The sequence below is a fragment of the Podarcis filfolensis genome, assembly GCF_964270895.1.
Source record: "Podarcis filfolensis genome assembly, chromosome: 14".
NCBI classification, from domain to species: Eukaryota; Metazoa; Chordata; class Lepidosauria; order Squamata; family Lacertidae; genus Podarcis; species Podarcis filfolensis.
The window spans coordinates 40227284-40245632 of record NC_139616.1 but is presented as its reverse complement, the minus strand read 5'-3'; the positions used below and the strand labels follow the sequence as shown (position 1 = coordinate 40245632).

At 45.0% G+C, this 18349-nt stretch overlaps 1 protein-coding gene across 5 annotated transcripts in view; it reads right to left on the bottom strand.

Moving 5' to 3' along the window:
* The window catches only part of PRKAR1B (protein kinase cAMP-dependent type I regulatory subunit beta), a 109663-nt gene that overhangs the window by 52869 nt on the left and 38445 nt on the right, over positions 1-18349 (bottom strand). For all 5 annotated transcript variants that reach the window (XM_083585336.1, XM_083585337.1, XM_083585335.1 and 2 more), the window contains 2 exons: positions 10031-10092; positions 7689-7735 (listed from right to left, as the gene is read on the bottom strand). In XM_083585336.1, the coding sequence (XP_083441462.1) occupies positions 7689-7735; positions 10031-10092 (109 nt within the window). The remainder of the gene's footprint in view (positions 1-7688; positions 7736-10030; positions 10093-18349) is intronic.

Genomic DNA, 18349 nt, shown 5'->3' with positions numbered 1-18349 from the left:
ATTTGATGTTTTGTTGTGTTCTTTTATTTTATGTTGGAAGCTGCCCAGAGTGGGCAACAAATTAAAACACAGAATAATAATAATAATAATAATAATAATAATAATAATAATAATTTATTTATACCCCGCCCATCCGGCTGAGTTTCCCTAGCCACTCTGGGCGGCTCCCAATCGAGTGTTAAAAACAATACAGCATTAAATATTAAAAACTTTCCTAAACAGGGCCGCCTTCAGATGTCTTTTAAAGATAAGATAGCTACTTGTTTCCTTCACATCTGAAGGAAGGGTGTTCCACAGAGTGGGCACCACTACCGAGAAGGCCCTCTGCCTGGTTCCCTGTAACCTCACTTCTCACAATGAGGGAACTGCCAGAAGGCCCTCGGAGCTAGACCTCAGTGTCCGGGCAGAACGATGGGGGTGGAGATGCTCCTTCAGGTATACAGGACCGAGGCCGTTTAGGGCTTTAAAGGTCAGCACCAACACTTTGAATTGTGCTCGGAAACATACTGGGAGCCCATGCACAGAACACAGGAAAACATCAGACATTAAAAACTTCCTGATACAAGGCTGCCTTCAGATGTCTTTTAAAAGTCAAATAGTTGTTTATTTTCAGTGCTACTGTTCTAGAAAAAGCAGTGCCAGAACTCACCATAAACACCTCTTAGAATGGCAATGGCGCCCACCTGAGAGGTGCCAGAACTGAGTTCTGGTGAGTTCCGTCTGAAATAAAAAGAGCCCAGTTTATTTCCTTGACATCTGATGGGAGGGCCTTGCACAGGGCAGGCGCCACTACTGAGAAGGCCCTGTGCCTAGTTTCCTGTAACCTCACTTCTTGCAATGAGGGAACCACCAGAAGGCCCTTGGAGCTGGACTTCAGTGTCTGGACTGACCAATTGGGGTAGCTATGCTTCCTCAGGTATACAGTGCCGAAGCCGTGTAGGACTTTAAAGGTCAGCACCAACATTTTGAATTGTGCTCGGAAACCACCCTTGCTCCCTTCTCTAGTGACCAAGAAGGAGCGCATAATGTAGCTGTCTGGAAGTGTCGCAATTCTCCAGCGATGTGAACTTAAGAACCTGCATTCACTTCCCCAATAGAAATGTATTTTCTAATATCAGCCTCATGAAAGGGGTGTGTGTGTGTGTGTTTTGAGGGTTGGAGGAACTAACACAAATGACCGGAGTGTTTGAAACAGGAAGACACTGTACTCAGAGTTTAAAACCTCAGTGCTTGGCCAGACATGACACAGTAAATTTTGTTTTCGCGATGATGACAAAGTGTATTGATGATGCATGGCCCTGTCATCCTGTCCTCTGGGCTGAAAGTTCAGCCACGCTAAGTTTACTTGCAAATCTGCCTCTTTTTTAAAAAAAAGGAGGAAGAATGAAACATTGTCCACGTGGAAGAAGTCTATTTAAGGTCTCAGCTTATTTTAGCCTTCTGGTTTCCTGAGAAAGAATGAAGAAAGGTGAAAAATATCAGCCAAAAGGAGCACTCCCCCCCCCACACACACACCCAAAGACAGGGTGTGGGGGAAAGTTTTAAGAAATCTGCTTCTTGAGAGATGAAAAGGACACATGCACACCAATTTAAGTAATGTAAGAAACCAAGTTTGTTATTTGGAGTAGAGCTGTGTTGGGTTCAGTGGTAAAGCACATGATTTGCACGTATTAAGCCTGAGGTTCAGTCCTTGGCTTCTCTATTTAAATGGGTCTTGAGGGAACCTCTGTCTGTGATATGGGAGAGCCATTAATTGCCAGTCAAAATGCTGGACTAGACCAAGGTAAGATAATTAAAATAAATCTGACAATTTTGTTCTTTCAGTTTATCTCCCCTCTCCCGCTGCAATCTGCAGGAATTTATCATTAGCGTCTTCCTTTTAATCCTCATGAAAATCCATCAGCATTTTTGGTGCGAATTTCTCTGAATAGGCACATTTTCGCAAAGCAATTTTACCCAAACATAATGCATTTTTTAATTAATTTATTTTTTGCAAGTCGTTTTCACCAACATGTGCATTTTTATGCACACTTTACTCTAATGTGTGCATTTGGGCACACGTGACCTGGGGTGGAGAATGGCATTGCAAAACTCGGAGAAGTGCAAATTTCAAAGGGTGGCTTGCTTTGGTGTCTGGAAAGCATAAAATAGGTAGGTTCACCTTTAAATGCAAACTGAATCAGATTTCTCCCCCTTCCCACCCCTCTGTGACTCCAGCTACAAAGGCTGTTCCTTCAGCTGCCCAGAGGCTCCCAGGGTGGCGTCTTGTTTAGTTGCTGTAGCTGGGGGCAATGTTTAGTTTTGGTTAAGGCGTATTATTTTTGCTGCTATTTCAGTGGGTTTGTTTTGTTTTTTTACTTCTGTTGTTAGCATTAGTATGAATAATTTGTGCATTGTTCAATCTAAGTGTATATCTATTTAGATGTTTTGATTAGCCTATTAATACTCATGCCCGTGGCTATTTAAACTTTGCTATGCCTTGCAACTTAAATGTTGAGGAATGTTTATATTTTGTTATCTAAACTTTGGTGATGCAGCGAGCTGCTCTCATAGAATCATAGAACTGTAAAGTTGTAAGGGACCTGAAAGGTCATATAGTCCAACCCGCTGCAATGCAGGATGGGCATCCGACCTCTGCTTTAAAAACTCAAATGAAGGAGAGTGCACAGCCTCCTGAGGAAGCCCGTTCCAATGTCGAACAGCTCTTGTAACTCCTTTCTTGTCTCCTCTTTTCCCAGCTAAATTACCCAGCTGCTTCGACCGTTCTTCATATGGCATGGTTTGTAGTGCAGTTATGCAAGTAAACAGGTGATAGTGATGATGACAAAGAGGTGAGTAAGAGACGATATGATATAGATTCAAAAATCTAAAGGGCTGCCACATGGAAGATGCAGCAAGCTTGTTTTCTCCTGTGCCAGGGGATTGGACCTGAACCAATGGCTTCAAGTTACAGTGGTACCTCGGGTTACAAACGTTTTGGGTTACAAACGCTTCAAGTTACAGACTCTGCTAACCCGGAAGTAGTACCTCAGGTTAAGAACTTTACCTCAGGATGAGAACAGAAATCGCGCAGCGGCGGCAGCAGGAGGCCCCATTAGCTAAAGTGGTACCTCAGGTTAAGAACAGTTTCAGGTTAAGACAGACCTCCAGAACGAATTAAGTTCTTAACCAGAGGTACCACTGTATAAGAAAAGAAATTCCAGCTCAAAATCAGGAAGAACTTTCTGACCATAAGAGCTGTTCTACAGTGAAACGGCTGAGCGTTATATTCTTTTTATGCAGGGACGAAAAGGGGGAAAGAGCGAGGCTTGTAAAATGAAAGTAACCAACAGGAAGGAGGTTTGTATTTGGAAATATAGATCTGGGACTCCCCCCCCCCCCCATCAAAAACACACACTTTGGAGCAGGTACTTTCAGAGGGTTTTTTTTTTACTGGAAGCCCATCATTTATATTTCACCAGATACATTTAGGCAGGTCGCCAGGCTTCATGAGGAAGCGATGCGACTGTCTTGCCACCAAGATGGAAAGGGACTTAAGCTGCTCCTCTATCTAGATTTTCTGGATCCAGAGACTTTTGAATGTGAATAAACAAGGTGACTGGAAGATCCATTGTCATAGCGAAGTAGCAGGCTTCCTAGGGATGGAAATGGGGATGCAACAGGATCTGACACCCTCCCTACACACACACACACACACAGAGAGAGAGAGGAGAGAGTGCAGTCTTTTTCTCCTCTTTCCAGGGCAACCCAGGACTCAAAAGAACATGGTCAATGGATTATTCTGAGTAAAAGCCAAGGGCAGCTCATTTAAACATATGCAAATCAGGCTTGGCGGAAAAAGTTAACCTATGTATGTATGCAGGCAGAATACCGTCAAGAATAACAAAAACATTTTTATTCACAGTATTCTGTGAGTAATAGCATCCAGTTGTGAGAGGGGCAGCAGTTCAAGTGAAGCCAAGCTGTTATGCAGTTTGGTGTAGAGGTTAGACTGTTGGACTAGGACCTGGGAGACCAGGGGAAGAATTCAACATCACACTAAGGCAAATGTGTTTCATCAGAATGCTAGATGGAATGATTCCCCCCTCTCCTCTCCAAGCATGGTTATGGGGTTGTTCGTCCCCCGTCCCCCCGCTGATTAGAGGCACATGGGAGGGCAGAGAGGGAGGCAAGCACCATTCTGCAAACATATGAGACTCCTGCAGATGGAGTTCGTTAGGGTTCAAATCCCCACTAGGTCATGAAGTTTTCTGGGTACCTAAGACCAGATTGAATTATGGTGCTGGAGGAGACTCTTGAGAGTCCCATGGACTGCAAGAAGATCAAACCTCTCCATTCTTAAGGAAATCAGCCCTGAGTGCTCACTGGAAGGACAAATTGTGAAGCTGAGGCTCCAATACTTTGGCCACCTCATGAGAAGAGAAGACTCCCTGGAAAAGACCCTGATGCTGGGAAAGATGGAGGGCACAAGTAGAAGGGGACGAGAGAGGACGAGATGGTTGGATAGTGTTCTCGAAGCTACCAGCATGAGTTTGACCAAACTGCGGGAAGCAGTGGAAGACAGAAGTGCCTGGCGTGCTCTGGTCCATGGGGTCACGAAGAGTCGAGCACGACTAAACGACTAAACAACAACAAGACCGGGTGCTCTCTTTCAACCTAACCTACCTCTCAGGGTTGTTGTGAGGTTAAAATGAAGAGAAGGAGGAGCATATACACCATCTTGAGCTCCTTGGAGGAAAGGGGAGAGAGAAATGGATGGATGGATGGATGGATCCTAGGTCAGGCTATTTGTCCATCTAGTCCAGGAGAACGAACACATGGTGCTGGTCTTATACTGAGTCAGACCACTGGTCCACCTAGCTCAGTACTGTCTACACACACTGGCAGTGGCTGCCTAGGGTCTCAGGCAGCAGCTATTCCTAACCCCACCCAGAGATGCTGTTGTTTGAACCTGAGACCTTCTGTAGGCAAAACATGTGGTCTATCACCAAGATATGGCCCACTCTGCACAGTGCTGACTGATGACAGCCACATAGAGTGGCAACAGCTCAGCAGCGTAGTATATGCTCAGGATCCATCCCTGCAATGTGTAGTTTGACCAGTGGTCACATCCACACTGTCCATTTAAAGCTCAGGGCTGTCCCCCAAGGAATTTTGGAAACTGTAGTTCGTTAAGGGTGCTGGGCATTGTAGTTCTGTGAGGAGAAAACCAGAGCTTCTGGTTTTATTTTTATTAGGGTAGCTTTAGTTTTATTATGGGGTGTGCTTAAATATGGATTGGGTGTGTGCAGTGCCAGATTTATATATAAATTAAACAGGCTATAGCTTAGGGCCCCACTCTCTTGGGGGCCCCCAAAAAAAATTAAAGGAAAAAAACCTAGATGTACATTTCCAAAATATAAGATAAAAAAACAAATAAAATAAAACCTACATACAGCAACAGTGTTTTGTGTTGTGTAGGTTCCTATTTTGTTATGTGCAGATGGCTATAGATACCTATTAGGTCCATAAATTACCATATAGCATATATCCAACACAAAAAAACAGCGACAATTTGTTGTTGACAAAGGACAGCTGGACATATAAAGCGCCCCATTACCTTCAGTAGCTTAGGGCCTCATCAAACCTCAATCCAGCCCTGGGTGTGCGCAGCCTTAGGTTCAGCAAGAGATGGAGTCTGTGGGGATGCGCTGAAGGTTTTGTAGAAAATGCACTTTTTTGAGGAGAGTTTTAGAGGAGGCTAGTGGCAGCAAACCTTGCAAGAAGGGGCAAATATGTGCACTGTTTCTTAGCATGCAGAATTTGACTTGCCTTGGCACAGGATCTGGGGGTACCTAGGTGCCAGATTTTGATGCCTGTCCCCTTATTGCAAGGCAGAATAGATATCCGGCCGGGCTCATGCCTCCGCAAGCCTGTTGGCTGCTAAGGTGCCACTAAGTTTTAAAAATAAAGCCAACGTTACCACACGTCTATAAACACTGCACTTGTGATAATTGTCAAGTTTTGCCTCTCCTCCTTGACCTGCCGACGTGGCATTGCTACCTTCCTTGATAGGAACAGTGAGTCACACGGATTTCCTGAGGAGTGACTTTCGGAGTGTGAGGTTTTCGATTCCGAACAATGCCAATTAGACCGTCCCCTGACACAAACAAGCACTTTTTTAAAAAGAAGAAGAAGATGCCTCTCACTAAAATAACTGCAAGGAGCTGCCGGGCAGCTTAAAATACACCGCTTGCTTCTTGAAATAGAAGAGGGATGGGAAGAGACTATCCGCATCAGATAACCTGATCCCTGCGTCCCTGAGATTAGCCAGTACTGAAATAAGCCACACACACACAAAAAAATCACATTTCCAAGGCTTTCTTTTAAAAACTACAAAGAGGATTTCAGAACAACAACCTCAAGCATCTGATCTCCTAGATGATTGTTAACAGCAGCAACAAACACCCACCAGGATCTACAACAAAAAATTGCAGAGTTGAATGCTCCCTGGTTGGCATTCCATCTACTCCATTGCGTTCCCTTCCCTTCATTTTTTTTAAACAGCCCATCATCATCCCATGGCCTCTGAGCATGTTCTGTACATCATGGGATTTGGGGGTTCTTGCCCTCCAGAAAAAATAAAAAGGACCACTCTCCTGAATCTATTGATGCTTGCTCCAGACTGGAGAGGGTTAAGGGGATCTCTGCTTGTATCCCAACGGCATCCCTTAACAGATGCACAATCCAGCCTGTGTGTGTGTGTTTCTAAAGTTCCTAAGCAGGTTTCCCTATCTGCAATGCTATCTCCCTGAATGGCATGGGACAGAACTTTCGGGTGCCCAGGCATCTATACAGCCAGGCGAATCTTGCATCTGCTTGATGAAAGGGCTCCCTTTGCAAGCACTTCCAATTCAAGGTTTAGCCCTTCGGGAGCAAGTTCTGAAGAGCACAGTGAGATTCCTGAAGATGAAACCATCAGCCCGAGGCTGCCGCTCTCGTCCTCTATGGGAAGAGGCAAGCTACACGTAAACTAAACTGGGTGATTACCGAAAATAGTCTGCTCTCCTTTCTCGCGGCCCCTCGGGTGCATTCCATCTTGATAGCCTTCCATCTCGATCATCCAGTGGCAAAATGTCTTGCCTACAGGTGTGGTTAATATGGCTTCTAAAGTAATTTGTTTGCATATGATACCCCATTAACCTACTTCACGCGGACAAATAAGCTTGGCTCACGAACTGTGCCGCGTGGGAAAATTGCTTCTTACAAGCCAAGTCAGCCCCGAAGAGCTGCTCCCTTTCGGACTAGAACCTATCGTGGAAGCAAGGTTTTTAAAACTGAGCTGGGTGGACATATGGGAAGAGGAGAAGTATTTTTTAGGGCACGATGACTTGGTTCGAACATAATACGAATGGCTCATCCATTTTTTGAAATTGCTTCTCTCTCTCTCTCTCTCTCTCTCTCTCTCTCTCTCTCTCTCTCTCTCTCTTTACAGGAGCTACACAATGTCCAGCACATGCAAGTGGCAACACTTTGTCCCTGCAGACATGCCAAGGATGACTGGAGCCGCTGCCAGTCAGTGTAGGCAATACTAAGTGGACCAGGAGGTCTGAGTATAAGGCAGTTTTTTTCTGTTCCCAAGGTAGCATGAATAAGATCTGAAGGGAAACCACAAAATTCCGCCAGGTAAGAGGTGAATTCGCACTTACATCCACTTCTCCTTGGTCGATTACATAGAAGTTGTCTCCTTCGTCTCCTGCAAGGAAACAAAAACATGTTTTGATGGTTTTCACAAACCGTTTCCAAAATGGAGACAGCAGACTCTCGCGCAGACTCATAGAACCAGGCAAGAGCTCCCATTTCCAACTTGTGTATTTGGTTATTTCAAAATACCACCTTGTATATTCATGATCAACAGGATATCGCTGGAAATTAAAGTTTTCCTGCATTTTACTGCATTGCCATCTGGCAAGTAAGCGCATGGCATGATGAACTGCCAAGTATATTAACTCTCATTAACACATCTTCAATTTCAGCTTTCCTTATTAATTCTGTTTCTAGCAAAGATACTCAGGCAGGTTTTCTCAAGTGAATTAAGGCCAGCACTACAGAAAGCTCGTGTTTAGAGTGCCAGACCTAGGGCCTGGGAGGCCAGGGTTGAAATTCTCACAGAGCCCTGAAGCTCACTGGGTATTCTTGGGCCAATCCTTGCCTCTCAGCCCAATCTGCCAGGGTTGTTGTGGAGAATTAATGTGAAGGCGGAGAATCGTGAACACTACCTTCAGCTCCTTGGAGAAGGAGGTGGAATGTAAATGCAATAAATAAATAAAATAAATAAATACATGCTACACTTCTGGCTGGTGCCTTCAAAGCCCATGGGTCACTTCTCCTGGGAAGGTGATTCTTCCACCAAATAAATGTCAGACAAGTGGAAAGGCAACTAAACCTCCTTTTTAGTCATCACTTTCTCCATCCAACTGCTCTCCCTACACTTTCCCAACAGTCTAAGTCAGTGGTTCTCAAACTTTCTTCTCTGGACCATACTTTCAGAATGAAAATTTGCTCGCATCATGCCAATTTTTTTGTTGACAAGAAATACATTGGGGGGGAAATAAATAAACAACTCCTAGCAGTGCTTGATTGTGTTACAGAACACAACTACTTTAGAATACGGTCATGGGACATCCAGAAAATATAAAACGATGCAGCTACATAAGAACATGAACCATTCCCAAAATATAATTTTAAACTAGCCTCTTAGATATGTACCTTAAGCATGTGTACAAACTCGATGAGAGGTGCGAGCTTACTTTTGCCGGGTAATCTTGTTTATATTAGGTCTAATTTAAGACCAAAAAAATGTGCATCTTCTCCTCAACACAAAGAAAGCTTTCTCTTTTCTTATCTTTCATATTTGTCAGAGTTGAAAATCCCTGCTCACAACAACAGGTTGAGCAGAACTGTAGAGCAGCCAGAGGCGTGTATACTGTCCCTGGTTGTATATCCCAACAAAATTATTTTGATACTATACTACACTACGTTGAAATGATCAAATGCCTATTAGATTGTCCTTGAGCCTTCCCGCCATCTTCTCCTGCCAAACCCTTTGAGAACCATTGGCCTAGGTTCTGGACCAAGACTGGAAGACCTGTAGCATGTTTTTTCTTTATTTATTTATTTTTACAAACAACCAAAACCCAACAGTGAAACCCCCCAGGCGGCTGATACATTGAGCATACATAATCAATAATAACATATTCAAATCGACCATATGCACAATTCTATATGCATTAACACTCCTCGCTACACAAGGTTTATTTAACTTTTAACAATTTAATTTCCCCAAATTGTTCAAATCTACCCAAATAATTCAGTATCTTCTCAAACCAATCCTCCTCTTTCTCACTGACCTTAAACCCTTTCATTCTGTGTATCTTCACAGTTAGATATTCTAAAATTATAATATTATTCAATTTTTTCCTCCATTGGTTCACCCCTAGCTCTTCTGCATTTTTCCAATTACTCGCTATAACCTGTCTGGCTGCAGTTACCATCAATTTTACCCATAACTCGGTGCTACTCAGGCTAATAAGAACCATTAATTTAGATATTTCCACCTTCCAACCCACAGTTTCCAATATTTCTATACCAATCTGTTTCCAAAATTCATTAACTAATGGACAATCCCACCACCTGTAGCTTGTTGTTGAGCTTCAGCTCGAATCAACTTCATTCCCTGTGGCCAATGGTCAAGGATTATAGGAGTTGCACTACAGCAACTCTTGGAAGACCCATTTCCCATCCCTGCTTTAGACCCATAAAACCCCGATGGGTGGCAAGTGGCTGGGGGAGGAGTTGGAACAAGAGCAGAAGGCATGGGAAGGTCTACGTTCCTGTTACCCACTAGAGAAGTCACTCTTTCAGCCCCCCTTTTTGTATAAGAAAGGCAGGGGCTGAGCTCCAAGGTCACAGCATTTATCCCCAAACATGGATGTTCATGGAACAATGCATTTCACGCTTCCACCAGACATATGCAGGGTGGGACGCTTACCCTGTTGTATGACAGTCTCTCCAGCAATGTGTGTGACAGGGAACATGGCATCAAATATGTCACTGGAAAAGAGAAAGAGACATCTTTAGACATCTTTGTCCTGCTTGAAAGCCTTCAGTTCCCCATGATGTGTGGATTCTTCACAATCAGCATGTAAAGAAGCTGGCATGTTGTTTAAGGTCGCTTATTTGCGGTAACTTAATGCAGAGAAGGTCACACACACACATATACATGGAAAACTGTCAAAATGAAAAATAGTGATTTAGGACCGCTCCTAAACATTATAAACAGCAACAGCAAAACAATGAACTAGGCAATTAACATTGGTCCTAGTAACATAAATAATCATTGAAGTTTAAGAATAATAATTTAATAAGAAGAAGAAGTAATTGTAGTTAATTGGAGGTAGGCATCGATGAACCCTTTTGTTTATGTATTTAAGTCTACAATTTGTGGAGATTCATATTCATATCTTCTCATACAACTGAGAACGGATGGTAGCTAATCCCTCTCTTTCTGCTTTTCCGGACTTCTTTGAACATCGCCTGTTCTTGTTCCAATTTATTTTCTTTTTCCCTTGTTTAACCCAAGTGATTTTGCTCAGGAGTTGTCAGTTCCCATAATTTAATAAGCTATCCCCTTAGACAGGGACATTCTCTCTCTTCCCCCCGCCTCCCCCAGTATTTTGCATATAAAATCCTTGCCACTAAAAGCATATGAAATAATAATTTCTCTCTGTGTCTTTGGGAACCATGACTTTGAGGCGGCGAATGCCTCTTTACAGCCTTTAATGACATTCTCATACAAGGAGAAATGTGAACATTTTCTAAACTTGAAATCCTGATGAATGTTGGGATTTCCATGAGTCAGCCCACGCAGTTCATAAGAGGGCTGGGCCTACTCAGTGCCTGTGGCAGCTGCCCATTGGGAATGATTGGGCAGAAGGCTGGTAGGCCAACAGTAGGGGGCACCAGAGCCAATGACAAGTGGAGCGAGCTAATTCTTGTCCCCCCCATCGTCCTCCCTGCTGAATTCTAATCCCATACAGTCATACCTCACGTTACGTCCACTTCATGTTACGTTCTTTCAGGTTACATCCCGCAGCGACCCGGAAGTACCGGAAAGGGTTACTTCCGGGTTTTGCCGCTCGCGCATGCGCAGACACGCAAGATGATGTCATGCGCATGTGCAGAAGTGGCAAATCGCAAGCCGCGCGTGCGCAGACGTGTGCTTTAACTGTATGTTTTAAGTTGAATAATGTATAAAAGATGCATAAAAGCATTATTATATGAAGGGAGAGAGGGAAGGGGGCTTCAGAGAGATCTGTGATGGATCAGAGAAATGAGACTGCCTGCTCTAGGGTGCTGTGGCAAACAAGAAGTTAACAAAGCATGGAATAATGAGTTAAAAATGATAATAAAAATGCTTTCTGGTGATTAATGCAGTGGTGCGGCCCCCTTGAGTTAATATTGTTTTAATGGCCTTTGGAGTGATTTGAGTTGCGCACCCCTGGTGTACAGCACATTCCTCAGCATGCCACATGAGCAAGGAGAACAAAGGGAATTCTTATAATAATAATAAATAAAAAAGATTCACCCAAATAGCCGGGAGGTCAGCAACTAACCTGTGGCAAATTTTCGCTCCCATATATGGGAAACTGAGCATTGCAAAATCCCATTATTAGCTTATTTCCTGTCCAGCAGTTCCAAAATTCACTCGCTCAGGCTTGGATCTAGGAAACACCCGGTCATAAAGTTGAACCAAAGCACTATCGTTTGCTCCTGAAGTGTTATATTTTTGCCAGAGAGCCTCCGTTTGATTCAGAGGCAGGCAGGGACTCAGCTAGGGGAGTGGCTGGCAGGCTCAAGGCTGCCCCCTGCTGGGGAAGCCCCTGTGGGGATGGGGATGCTTCTACAGAGGTGGCCAAGGGGCCTCCAGGAATTGATGGCCTCACTGCATCCAGCTCCCATTCCAGATGTGGCCAATGAAGATGTGAGGGGATGAGATGGAACGTGCTTATAAGGCTTTCTTTGCCGACTGGAGAGTACGCCCCAATTTCATGGCTATCATTGGCTAATAGTCATGATGGCTATATATTACCTCAGGCGGCACAGGACTCTGAACGCTGGAGAACATGATGGGATAAGGCTACTGCATTCCTGCCCTGCCTGTGAGCAACCCACAGGCATCTGGTTGGCCACTGTGGCTTTATTTTCTTACTATGTGGGGCTGCTGAAAGGAGAAATGTGTTCAAAGTCACCACAATCCTTATTTTGAAGTGCCCCTCGGAACCACTGCTTTGCCCCCTGTCTCTGGTTGGTAGGCCTCAGGGCTCTTGTTCAAAACAAAGCGAATCCAGTGACTCTGAAGGAAGGCCGGCCCTACCATTTGGCAGTTGTGCAGCGGCGACCTCAGGCAGCGAATGTTGGGTGTCTTGGAAAGGCTCCCCTTGGGCCTGTTCCGGAGTCTCCAGCTGCTACAAGATGCTATGGTGAGACTGTCAATGGAGGAAGATTGGCGCCAGCACACAACTCTGGTGCCCGTACACTGTTGGACCAGGTTTAAAATATCTGAACAGTGGTACCTCGGGTTACATACGCTCCAGGTTACATACGCTTCAGGTTACAGACTCTGCTAACCCAGAAATAGTACCTCGGGTTAAGAACTTTGCTGACCTTTAAAGCCCTAAACGGCCTCGGTCCAGTATACCTGAAGGAGCGTCTCCACCCCCATCATTCTGCCTGGACGCTGAGGTCCAGCTCCGAGGGCCTTCTGGCGGTTCCCTCATTGCGAGAAGCAAAGCTACAGGGAACCAGGCAGAGGGCCTTCTCGGTAGTGGCGCCCGCCCTGTGGAACGCCCTTCCAATAGATGTCAAAGCGATAAACAACTACCTGACATTCAGAAGACATCTTAAGGCAAGTTTTTAAGTTCAGGGAAGTTTTTAATATGTGACATTTTAGTGTATTTTTGGTTTTTATGGAAGCCGCCCAGAGTGGCTGGGGAGGCCCAGCCAGATGGGCGGGGTATAAATAATAAATTATTATTATTATTATTATTATTATTATTATTATTATTATTATTATTATTCAGGATGAGAACAGAAACGGTGCTCCGGCGGCGCGGCAGCAGCAGGAAGCCCCATTAGCTAAAGTGGTGCTTCAGGTTAAGAACAGTTTCAGGTTAAGAACGGACCTCTGGAACGAATTAAGTACTTAACCCGAGGTACCACTGTATTCATTTACAAGGACCCTGCATACTCTCCAGCATCTTGAGTCCAAACCACACGAGATCCCAGAGCCCAAAAGACACACATATTCAGGGTTGTGCTCCCACGGCACCCAAAAACATGCATTTTGGGGTGCCATGCGAGATTGTGGCCCCGAAAAAGCACTCCCCCCAGGGGAGAAGCGCTTTCTTCTGGGAGAGACCTCAGAACAAAATCCTGCAATATCGCAGCACCCAAAATGGCCGCCGTGCTGTCATGTGAGAAAACGGGATGTCCCGTTTTTTCCCAGGACACTTGACAACTTGGGTCCAGAATATGTCAAGGATTGCCTGATCTCTTATAGCCCTGCCTAATCACTGAGATCTTGTGAGGAGTGACTGTTAGTGGATCCCCCATGACACAGATGCACAGCTCGGATCCCACAGTAGTTGCACGCTCAATACTGTGGGCCCAATTTATGGCCAGGTGTGGGCCCCCCCTTTGAACCTCCAGCACTTCTGGATAATCTTTCATCTTATTTCCAGTAGGTTTTTTAAACTGAATTCTGATTTTAGAGTTTTAACTCATTTTAAGTCGTTTTGTATCGGGTCTCCTTTGATGAAGCGATATAAAAATTGTCGAAATAAACAGTAACATAGAAGGCATAAATAAAAGGCACGCGATTGTTAGTCACAGAGAGCATTGTTGTATTTTTACCAGCAGGGAAGGAGAAAACTGCCTCTGAAGTTTTCTGCTGAGGGTTAGTAGCTAAGGATACTATGGGAGTGCGCAGGACGAAGCACTATTTGTTTTACCTCAGGCGAGAAGATGCCTTGGGCTGGCCTTGGCCTGAACTCTGCCCAAACTTGCTCCAGAATCTTCTGCAGTGCGGAAACGCAGAGCTTCCTCAGCTGAGACAACCCTTTGTAAACAAAATTCTCTGAAAGTCTGAAAACCGCTAGGCAAACATTGGCGTAGGAGCTTATGGCTCCACGGCTGAGTTCTCTGTGAAGGAATGGTATATCTTTTGTGAGAGCAATGCCCTTTGTTCAGTGTTTCTTTCTTTTCATACATATATTTTTTTGAAAGCTGACGTCTTTAGCTCATGGGGGGGGGGGGAGGTAGGGAAGTGCCTGTCACAAATTCATAATTTAAAAACCATTATAATCCGTAGATTAGGGCTTGACAGACCCGACAGGTGTTCTGCATTTTCCTTGCTCTGCTGAACTTTTATTACCCAAGACAAAGGACATGCCTCAAGGCACCCAACACCCTCAACTGAGCCCACAAGGAGAGCACCTCACAGGAGGTGGGGTGGAGCAGGAGCAGTCAAAGCCGCATGTTTATTTGTTCTTTTGTTTATTTATTACCTCTGTTTATTATTATCCCGCCTTCTGAGCCAAAGGATTTTCGGAACAGCATGTGAAGATGATGTTGAGAAGGGCAAACAATGTCAAACACATTTTAAAGGCTGCAGTTCCAACAATCCCGGGATAAAAACCAAAAGAGCCCAGATTCAAAGGAGACAGAGGGCCCTATTTCAACCTTGGACTCATTTGTGCAAGGGAAATTGGGGGGGCGCTGCGAGTGAACCCCACACCCAAGCATCTTTACAGCCCTCCAAAAGCTGACGGGAAACTGCTAAATCAGGTGGCCTCCTGCACCTGTGAAGGCTCCCAGTGCAATTTACAACCCTGCATATGTATTATTATTTAGAAGAATTATATACCGCTTAATGAAAAAGGTGGGGTACAGATTCAGAAAAAATGAAATAAATAAAATTGAGTGGGAAAGTGCTGATGCCTCCTGGTTAGCCAATCTCAGAATAAAATAGGTAAAGGTAAAGGGACCCCTGACCATTAGGTCCAGTCATGGCCGACTCTGGGGTTGCGGCGCTCATCTCGCTTTATTGGCCGAGGGAGCCGGCGTACAGCTTCCGGGTCATGTGGCCAGCAGGACTAAGCCGCTTCTGGCAAACCAGAGCAGCGCACAGAAACGCCTTTTACCTTCCCACCAGAGTGGTACCTACTTATCTACTTGCACTTTGACGTGCTTTCGAACTGCTAGGTTGGCAGGAGCTGGGACCGAGCAACGGGAGCTCACCCTGTTGCGGGGATTCGAACCGCCAACCTTCTGATCGGCAAGCCCTAGGCTCTGTGGTTTAACCTATAAGCCGTTGATCAGATCCTGCAAGGCTCGCTGTACATTCTTATGTTCTCTCCCCTCTGTGGACCTCAGGACCAAACAGCCTAGATAGCTCAGTTGGTTAGAGTGTGGTGCTGATAACGCCAAAGTTGCAGGTTCAATCCTGTAAGGGATATGTCACGGGCCAGGGATCGGTTTCACCTGTTGAGCAGCAGCCTGAAGGAACAGGAGGCAGAGTGACTCCACCTGCTGATGATCAGCCTTCTTGCTCTTGATAAGAACCAGCTGGCTCCAGCTTTCTTATGCTGGGTTCCCAGCCTCAGTCAGTTGCTGGAAAACAGTTGTCGTTCCTGGCCAGACCTTGCTGCTTCTTGCGACCTTGGACTCTCAGCTTTCTTGACCCCTGGACTGTCTGATTACGTGAACTGAGATACTCCTGACCTTAGGACTGGACTGAACCTGGCATATGGACTCTGCCCCCAGGCCAGTACCCCCCTGAGACTTGGCTGGTTGGCTGGCCTCACCCACCACTGAGCTCTGCTGTGACTGAGCAGTGTGGGCCTACAACAGGATAGCTGCATATTCCTGCAGTGCAAGGAGTCAGATGAAATGTTCTTCATGTTCCCTTCCAACTCTGTAACTCTATGATCTAGGAAACTACCATCCTGGTGTGCAGAGCTCTGCTGGTCCATTCTGCCTGGCTTCACATTGTAATCAGAAAACCTTCCCAAAGTCCCTGCGAGGAGGGAGAGAAGTTAAGCACAGGAACTGCTGAGCACTTTTTTAGATACCGTGCTCTACCACGATACATCAAATTTTAAGCAAAGAAAAAGAAAAAGGTACAAGCATGTAATGTTAGGGTTCGTGTTAGCTAGATGAGCAAAAAGAAGATGAGAGAATTTGTTCAGACATGAAAGTTTTATCTACTGGATAATGACCAAAAATACCCCAGCTGCCTTCTCTAAGAAAATCAAATTTTAGAAGATTTTTCTTTTTTTTAATGGCTGTGGCTATCAAAGACTTGCTGCAGGTTTTAACACGCAGAGAGCCCTGAAAGCTACTGAAGTTTCTTCTAGAGTTATAAATACCATCTCTGTCTTGTAACGCATATAGTCATTCATACTTATGCAAAGAGGACTGGAAGACTCTGTGTACAGCAAGTGTGTAAATGATGGCACATTAGCTCACCTGGAGAGGTATTTTGGCATCCATTCCAGAAGGCTCACGACACATTTCTCCTGAGTAAGACTTTTAAATCCCAGTATCACTTCTTACTAAGAAATCCCAGCAGTTCCAGGCCTCCCGTGTGTTTGCCTACACTCGGTTAAGTAAATATTGCTGATGCTCCTTTTCAAAAGCTTCCTCCGGGTCTTTCATGCTGAACACTACAAAGTAGGAAATGTCCCTCCTCTGTTTGTCTGGAATAAGCTGGCTGCCGATGTCTTCAAATGATAACAACCAGCTCTGAGCAAACATCACAGGCACCCTTCACAGCAAGGAGGACAATGGACGTTGCCACCCCGCAAACCACTTAATCCTGAACTTTTGTACTCTACGCTGCCTTACTCCTTCGGGCTCAAACCTGAGGGCCGGTTCACACAGGTAGATACGTCACTTTGTTCCTGGATTGTTATACAGTCATACCTCTTGTTACGTCCGCTTCATGTTGCGTTCTTTCAGGATACGTCCCGTGGCGACCCGGAAGTACCGGAAAGGGCTACTTCCGGGTTTCGCCGCTCGCGCATGCACAGAAGCGCTAAATCTCACCTGCGCAGATACGGCGCTTCAGGTTGCGCTCTTTTCATGTTGCGAACGGGCCTCCAGAACGGATCCTGTTCGCAACCAGAGGTACCACCATATTCACTTATGGGTGACATCTGAATGCATGAATTTTATACACTGAAAAGTGTTGTGTTTGAGGGGATGGGAAAGCTGTGTGTGTGTGTGTGTGTGTGTGTGTGTGTGTGTGTGTGGTTTGTTTCATGATGGTCCATTCGCATAGGCTGAGGATTAAGTTCAGCCCTGAATGACTTAGGACCAGGTTACCTGAAAGAGTGCCTCTTCCGCATGACCCAATGCTTAAGAACCTTTTTGGACGCCATGCGCTGGGTGCTCCCTCTGAATGAAGTGAGGTGGGTAAACCCCACAGAGTGGGCCTTTCTACTCTTAGCATCTGCTTATGGAGCAGCCTTCCAAAACAGGCTAGCCTGATGCCATCTTTGTACTCTTTTGGGTACCAGGCTAATATATTTTTGTTTATCCGGGCCTTTTAGAAAAACTGACTTAATCTGGGCCTCTTGGCTGTCTTTAAATTGTTGTTTTAACTGTGGACCAATCAGCGCTACACATTTAAAACAGTATTATACCACTTTAAGCAGTACCCTTAACAAACTACAGCTCCCATAATTCTTGGGGGGGGGACATGAGTGTTTAAATTAGTACCATAGCACTTTTTAATATATATTTTTACTGGGGGGAAATACAAAGTTACAAGTGCACAGAGTGAAATAAGGCACAAAAAGAAACAAGAAATGGTACCCATGCAGAAAACAAAACAGAACAAAAAGGATATTGCGTACATTGCAAAAAGGGGAGGGCGGAATTGTTACTGTAGTGAACCAGACCTTAACCTAATGTGGTATTTATAAAAATGAAATGGAATTCATCATAGTGTTTTAAATGCATGGTGTGAATGGGGCTCTGGTCAACAGAGTAGCACCTTCTGACTGATGCGCTTCTGCTTTCAGCTCTTCCCTCTCCCAGTTTCACCACCGCCCTCTCCTTGTTTCAGTCCAGGGTCCACATTCATTCCCAAGGACCACATGCCCATGGCGGACTGGGCCAGAGGCAAAATCAGGAAGAGCAATGTACAGAAGTTTTACCTCCGTACAGGCAGTTTCTATGCACACTCACACACCCCTCTCATCCGAACCCCTGGGCCATCTGAAGACAATCATGTATAGGTATT